This window comes from Ceratotherium simum, chromosome 1, assembly GCF_057802395.1.
Source record: "Ceratotherium simum simum isolate JZ-2026a chromosome 1, ASM5780239v1, whole genome shotgun sequence".
Taxonomy (NCBI): Eukaryota; Metazoa; Chordata; class Mammalia; order Perissodactyla; family Rhinocerotidae; genus Ceratotherium; species Ceratotherium simum.
Window position 1 is genome coordinate 41851392 of NC_141900.1, and position 7647 is coordinate 41859038.

General features: G+C 41.3%; 1 protein-coding gene across 1 annotated transcript; it reads left to right on the forward strand.

The window, feature by feature from the left end:
• Positions 1-4197: 4197 nt before the first annotated feature.
• On the forward strand, positions 4198-7225 carry LOC147918187 (thymosin beta-4-like). The gene is made up of 2 exons (XM_087434071.1): positions 4198-4224; positions 7007-7225. The coding sequence occupies exons 1-2, from the start codon at positions 4198-4200 to the stop codon at positions 7223-7225; spliced, it is 246 nt and encodes an 81-aa protein (XP_087290197.1).
• Positions 7226-7647: the final 422 nt, after the last annotated feature.

The window sequence follows — 7647 nt, forward strand, 5'->3', positions numbered from 1 at the left end:
AAAGGAAACTAGGGGAACAGAATTTTAGAATACAAAATTTCATAAACTGAAAGATATATAAAGGGGATTTATTTCCTATTCAGTCTCAAGCAGATGATTCATATGAATGTCAATGGTAACAGAGAATTACCAAACTTTGTTCTCTGTCTCTAAGGATTTTACATTTTAAAAGTTGAGTTTCAAAATAAGTGGAAACCTCAGAAGCCTTTAAAAATTATAAATAAGCAAAAACGAGAATATGTTTTGCAAACATTCAGGTTGTCACGACACCCTTCACATACTGCTTTCCAGCCACACTGCCTCTCAAACTGATTTTAAACCTCATATACTCTTTTTATTTCATTGAGAATTTATTGTCAAAAAATGTAATGTATTGAACCCTCAGATCAAGTCTGTCTACTAAATGAAGCTTAAAATCTAGGGCCAGAAAGTGCTCATTGGTCATCTTTAATCTGAAATTCTAGCAGTGAAGACAAATGTGGTTTCTCTGAATACCCTCCCTCCTAGTTTTAGCTGGTTTCCAGTCATCTATCCAAGCCTACTTTTCATAGCCCTAACGTGGTGCTTTGTCATCCCTTACATAGGCTTCCCCTACTCCCACCTCTCCATTTTTTCCTGTGCTCCTCCTCGCATTTGGAGGGACCCATCCCTCCCTCTCCACACATCCAGTTGAGTCATGACCTTCCTTCAAGGTCTAACTCAAATACTACTGCCCACGGACCCAAGGTCTGGGGCCTGATCAGGTTAATGACGCCGCCTCTACTATCTTTGAATTCCTGTAGCACTTGTACTTTTACTCCGCACTTGGACGCTTGGCCAAATATTGATAGCCTCTGTTCTTTGAAGAGGAGGAACTGTTTCAATCAATTAATGAAATATTATAGTACAGAAATACTTGACCAACACTTACACCTAGGTTTTAGAAGGAAAGTGAAAGTCCTCTTTCTTGCTGTAAATGCCTAACTTTTCTCCACCCTCCCATTTTTAAAACTCTAACTTCAGAACACAACAAACACTGAACCTAAAAGGTAAAGGGTCCTCTGGCCTTCCTTGTTCAAGTCATTTGTCCTTGTTCCAAGTATGATCTAACTTAATCATTGAATTATTCAAACTAAACTTGCCCTGGGAAATTATGAAATAAGCGAAGTTTGCCTACAGTGCATCTCACCTTTCCTTTTTCACCTAGACTCTAAGCCACTCTTTCTTCTCAGTGATCTAAAAGCAGAATACATATCTGCTGTCAAAGTCAGGTAAGCTCATCCACTCTACTGAGTGTAGTCTTGAGCCAAGGATCAGGGGAGGTTCTCTTCTCTTTGCTGGGCCCCAAGTTAGTTAGTAATTTTTTGGATAACAGTGAGCAAATGTTCAGATCTCCACTAGAGCAACATTAGGCAGAAAGAGTTTTCAATAAAATCACTCTATTTGCTATCAAAGGTGGCATTAAGGAATACTAATAGCTACAATTATCTGAACACTTGCATAAGATAGCTCATTTAATCCTCTCAACCCTTTAAAAGCAGATCCTACTTCTAATGGCTATCCACCCTTGCCCCATACAACCCCAGTCTATTCACAACACAACAGTCAGAGTGACTTTTTAATACCCTAAGTCAGATTATGTCACTGCCCTGTTCAAACACTCTCAGTGGTGCCCAGTCTCTCTGAGGGTAAAAGCCAAAGTCTTTCCAATGGCCTACAAGATCTTCCAGGATCCGGCCCTCTGTTCTCTCTCTGACTTGACTTCCTACTACTCTTTCCTCCTGTGCTCACTCTGACCACCCTGGCCTTCTTGCTGTCCTTCAAATATAGAAGAACCCCTCGACCACCACCACCAGGGTCCTTGCACTCGCCATTTCCCATGCTCCAATGACAGCTTCCCAGAGAGACTATTCTTTCAAAAACTTCAACACCCATCCCGCCCCCACAGTATTCCCTGTTCCTTTATTCTGCTCTATTTTTCCTAACAGTTATTATCATCTTTGATAGTATTTTATTTATTTGTTTGTTGGGGGGTTTTTTTTTGGTGAGGAAGATTAGCCCTGAGCTAACCTCCGTTGCCAATCCTCCTCTTTTTCCTGAGGAAGATTGTCCCTGAGCTAACATCTGTGCCCATCTTCCTCTATTTTATATGTGGGCCACTTGCCACAGCATGGCTTGATAAGTGGTGTGTAGATCCACCACCGGGATCCAAACCTGCGAACCCCAGGCTGCCAATGCAGAATGCACACTTAACCACTACGCCACCAGGCCAGCTCCTGTAGGCTTGTTTCTTTAGTAGGTTTTGTTTATTGTTTCTTCCCCCTACTCAAGAATGTAAGCTCCACGAGGACCAGGGTTTTTGTGTTTTGTTCACTTGAATTCCTAGCATTAGAACAGTGCCTGGAACACAGTAGGCACGCAGCAAACATCCACTGAATGATTGTATTGAATGATTGTGTGGAAGAAACTGAGGTACAGAGAGGTTAAGACATTTGTTCAAGGACACACAGCTGATAAGAGGCTGAAATGGGATTTAAACCATCTCTGCACAATCCAACCTCTAAACAACAGCAGAGGGACTGTCTAGGGCTGAATTCCTCAGCAGCAGACCCTGAGGCCAGGATTCATTTACAGGTGGTTTGTGAGGGAAATGTTCCCAGGAGGAACCTATAAAGGAGTCGGGGGACGGGCCAGGAGAGGAGGGAGTCGAGAAGGGTGAGATCTCCAGCAAAGTCCTGGAGAGTATTGCTTTTGCCTGACCCCACAGAGTATGTCTGGAGTGTAAGTCACACCCCAACTCACAATAGTCCTAGTCAGACTCAAAGCAAGGGAGCGAGGCTTTAGTGGCCCCTCACTTGGCAGTCATTGGTCAAGGGCTGGGGAATGGGCAAGGCGCACATTCTCAGGCACTTCCTGCCCGTTCTGTGCTTAAGGGCAAAGTTGCTCCACTAGCCTGACAGCAGCTGGGGATTAGAAGCTGGGTATCAGAAGGGAAAGCACACCACAGGGCAGGAAGCTGGAGTAGGGGGTGGACACTAACATGTCTGCTACAGTGGTCTTTCAATGTCCTTCATAATGCCTAAGATCATGCCCCAACTCCATATTGCGGCCTAAGACCCCACATCATCTAGACCCTGTCAACTATTCAAGCCACATCTTGTGCCACTATTCCATGGCTCACTGACAACAGGTCCTTTGCACCTGTTGTCCTCTCCTTCTAGAACACTCCTTATCTAACTTTACACGACAGTCAGCTTTTGATATTTCACAGGCAGCCAAAATATCCTCAAAGAAACCTTCTTTAAGCACTGAACCATCACAGTTTTTATTTCCTGAAACATACTTATCACAATCTGTAATCATTTTTGTTTCATTAGTTTATCTATCTGTTTATTTATTTTTTGCTTGTTTTCTGTTTCCCCACCAAAATATAAGCCCTATCAAGGTAAGGACAATGTCTATCCACTTGCAATATCCCTAGTGCCTAGTACATTATAGGGGCTCAAAATATCTCTTGAATGAAAAGAAACACTGGGAGAGAAATCACTAACCATGCAAGATCACAGTGGCATCCACCTAAATGGATAAAATGGCATCCACCTAAACTTTGGATAAAAAGTTAAATTTATCCAAATATTGAATGAGGCTGGAAAGATGAAAGACATACTAGTTTGGTTAGTATTGTGACTTTTTACATGATAATTTTAGCATCAGAGAAACCCAGCCTCTCTTCACCCTCAGAGAAGACATCACTTTAGATACAGTAAGTGAGACTACAGGCTAAGATTGAGAGCTAACAACAGAAAGGTTTCATTAGCCCATAATTTTGCTAGATTAGTTAAAATTACCCAGGCACTTCAAACAGAGGCAGCCCAGAAGAAAGTATAGAAAAACCTATATTCTTCAGCATCCGTTGACTTTCCCATTTCTCTCTTTTGTGAATTGGAAGACAGTGCACCAAATGGAATGGACAAGTCACATTTTTATCTTTTCTTGTATCAACACTAGAATAAAAGCAACTCTCTCCCCCAAAATCAAAATAGCCATTTTCTTCTCTCTTTAAAAAATAGACTGTTTTGACAAACACAAATTTTATAGCAGATACAAACAGAAACAGAACATGAATTTTATTTTAGGAATTGTTTAAAGTCAAAACAAACCTCCCGTTTGTTGTTTTGACTGTAGAAGCTTCAAAGACTTATTCACGTGTTGTCTAATATGCCGCCAATGACAAAAGCTCCCAACGTACGTAGTCTATGAACATTTCCAGTTTCCAATTTTAAATCTGGTGAGGAGTATATTAGGAATTTCTTTGGAAGAACATATATTATCTAATAACATAACCAAGAATTCTTAGTTGTACTTAAATTTTAATTCTTCTCTTTTTAATCCCAATAATGGGATACATAACCACGTGTCAACTGGGCTTCCTTCCTTAGATTACCTGTAAATAATAAACCTAGAATTGGTTTAAAATCCTACCATCTCTTCAAGGCCACGCTCAACCAATATCTCTTCTAGGTAAATCTTCCCATCCCCACAGTTCTAAGTAATTCATGATACCTTTCTTAAAATTCCCAAAATACTTCTCTGTCTGTCTTCTGGTTATTTACCTCTCTCTGCTATGTTAATGATTCTTTCAGCGATCAGCCCGCTGTCCTCCCTGGAGCAACAGTGGTGTTTGTGTATGAGCGGTCCTCTGGAACCTCACTGCCTCCCCCAACTCCTACCTCCCCAACTGACCGCATCGCATGAATGTACGAATCCTTCCATCAGCCGTATGAGAATTGCGATTTTCTTGAACTCAACTTCATCTCTATTTCAATTCCTCATTCCACCTGACCACAGAAGGAGTTATTTAATTGATTCCAGGTTATCCCAATCAATTCAGGGCTCTCTCCCTCCCCAGTCAGGAAAAGACTGCTTCCTGCTGTTGTATCTATGCTGAGAGGTTGGGGAGGGCTGCCCGCAGCTGTCATCAGCCCCCACCGGCATTGTCTGGGGTACAACTCACCTCATGCATCTTGCTCCTGGTGCCCGTGCACCCTGGCCTACGCTGAGCTGCCTGCAGCCCCACGCTCAGCCGCTACTATTCCTCATCATGACACCTCTAGAAATGGTGGCCCTCAGGGTTGTGGCTTGTCCCTCCTGCCTGTCTACAGTCAGAGTGGCATTTTCCTGGTCATTTTTGTATCATAATAAAAAAATGACAACCTTGCTCTTTTTATGCCTACTTATATATACTATCTTTCCAAGACCATATAAACACATAAAAAGTTGAATAACTCAATGCTCCTTTATACCAAAAAAAAAAAAGTTCAAGAGGGACTTAAAGGAATACAACTAGAAATATTTTTCTATAACATTTCTTTCTTTTTTTTTTTGTGAGGGAGATCAGCCCTGAGCTAACACCTGTGCCAATCCTCCTCTTTTTGCTGAGGAAGACCGGCTCTGAGCTAACATCTATTGCCAATCCTCCTCCTTTTTTTTTTTTCCTCAAAGCCCCAGTAGATAGTCGTATGTCATAGTTGCACATCCTTCTAGTTGCTGTATGTGGGACACGGCCTCAGCATGGCTGGAGAAGCAGTGCGTCGGTGCACACCCGGGATCCGAACCTGGGCCACCAGTAGCGGAGCGCGCGCACTTAACCGCTAAGCCACAGGGCCGGCCCAACATTTCTTTTTCAATACTAAATTTTTATAGTGGTTTATCAAAGTCATAAATGTACATGCTGGTTACAAGCAGCAACCCCCAGCCCCGTCCTTTTCTGCCATCAGATTCAGCCCCTAGCTGTTCATCCTAGTGCTCCTATTATCTCTATAAACAATAGGCTTCATGAGCTCTTTGTTTTATCAGTTCCCAATATTTCCCGTTAACTTCTTGCTATGATAGATGATTTATGTCACTCTCCAATCACTTACCTCCCTTCTCTCATGATCCCAATTTGTATGGCTTTCTTTTCTCTTTATGGGCTACCTTGGCATACTTCCTGGATTCCTTGTTCTATCCACCATGGAGAGCATTTCTTACTTGCCATTTAGTATGCTAAGCTATTGCCTTTCCTAGTCTTCTCTTCAGCTCTCCTCCACCCACCTTCACCTCCTAACTTCTGTCTCCTTACTCTTAATTTTGTTCTGTCAAGATTGATAACATGTGTATGCTATTCTGTAACCACCATCTGATCTTTTGTGTTCTGTCAATACATTGTTCTAGAAGTTAAAAATCAAAAAAATTTTACATTATTGATTATATATATATTTTCCAATGCAGAACAATCATTAAGATAAAATTTCTTTTGTTGTTCTTTTTTTAAATTATCCTAGAATTTAATCGCCTTATTGCTTGCTCTCTTTTTAAGAAAAATTTATTCATTTGTCGTGTGAGATTTTCAATGCCCTTGAGGATGTTTTTTTTCCTTTCACAGGAAAGACTATTCACGGGTTTATTTTGGTATTAAAACTTTTTTAAACTTTGCAAAGCGTTGGCAAAGAGTGTTGGTTTTTTATTTTCTTTCAGTTTTATTGAGATATAATGTACATATAGCACTATATAACTTTAAGATGTACAGCATAATGACTTGCTTTTTATGAGTGTTGCTTTTTAGAGTGTTGCTTTTTAAATCATCACCAAACCCCAGGAGGTCAGAATTTAATGCCACCATTGTAACCTTTAGTCTCTTTCCTCTGCCTATCCAACTGGGAACAAATCTTGTGGAGGGCCAAGTCTTGGCCATGAGTAAGACCTGTTAACTGTGTTCCCATTAGTCATGCTCCATGATGAGAACAAGAGTATATGCTCTTGACTTTGCAGCTGACAAGTGTCAGTCGGGCTAAAACCTCAACTAAGAATTTGAAGATGACGAGAGATGCAATTTTTAGGAAAAAGGGAAAAAAACTGAGGTAATTATACAACTACACATACGTGCTTTACGAGGTACAGAGTCAGTACTTAATAGTAAGGAAGGCAGTAAATGCAGCTCATTGTCTTAAACCGTCAAAGACTGCATCTATTTTCTCCATTTTTTCAGCTGGACAGCAAGTGCGTACAGGTCAAAAGACCCGCAAACTGGATTCTGCTCACCCGCCGGCCTCGCTCTGCTTTCTCTGCAGCCACGTCTGACAAATCCGATCTGGCTGAGATTGAGAAATGCGATAAGCAGAAATTGAAGAAGGCAGAAACACAAGAGAAAAACATACTGCCTTCCAAAGAGACGATCGAACTGATGAAGCAAACAGGAGGATCCTAATGAGGCGAGTGGCCAATACGCACCTCACAGTCTGCAAGCATTGCCTTATGTTACTTCTTTTAGCTGTTTAAAATGCAAAGAGGTTGGCTCAGATTTAAATGATGGAGCTGCTCCTTTCACATCAAAGAATGGAGAACTTCTGACAAGGAAGGCCTGTCTCTCCCAGGCAGGCCTGGCTGGCAGGGAAGGAAAACTACCTGCATGTCAGTGAGGAAGCAACTGGGTTGGCCCACAGTGAATTTCAAGAACAAAACCAAGCTGGTCTGAGGCGTCCTGCAGGCCGTAAAATGCAGTTTAATCAGAGCGCCATTTGTTATTGTTATTCAAATAATTTTAACTATGGGAATGCACCATTTTTTAAATATGCAAATAAAAAGTTTTAAAATATTAAGAAAAAAAAGTCAGACGACCTGGCTTTATAT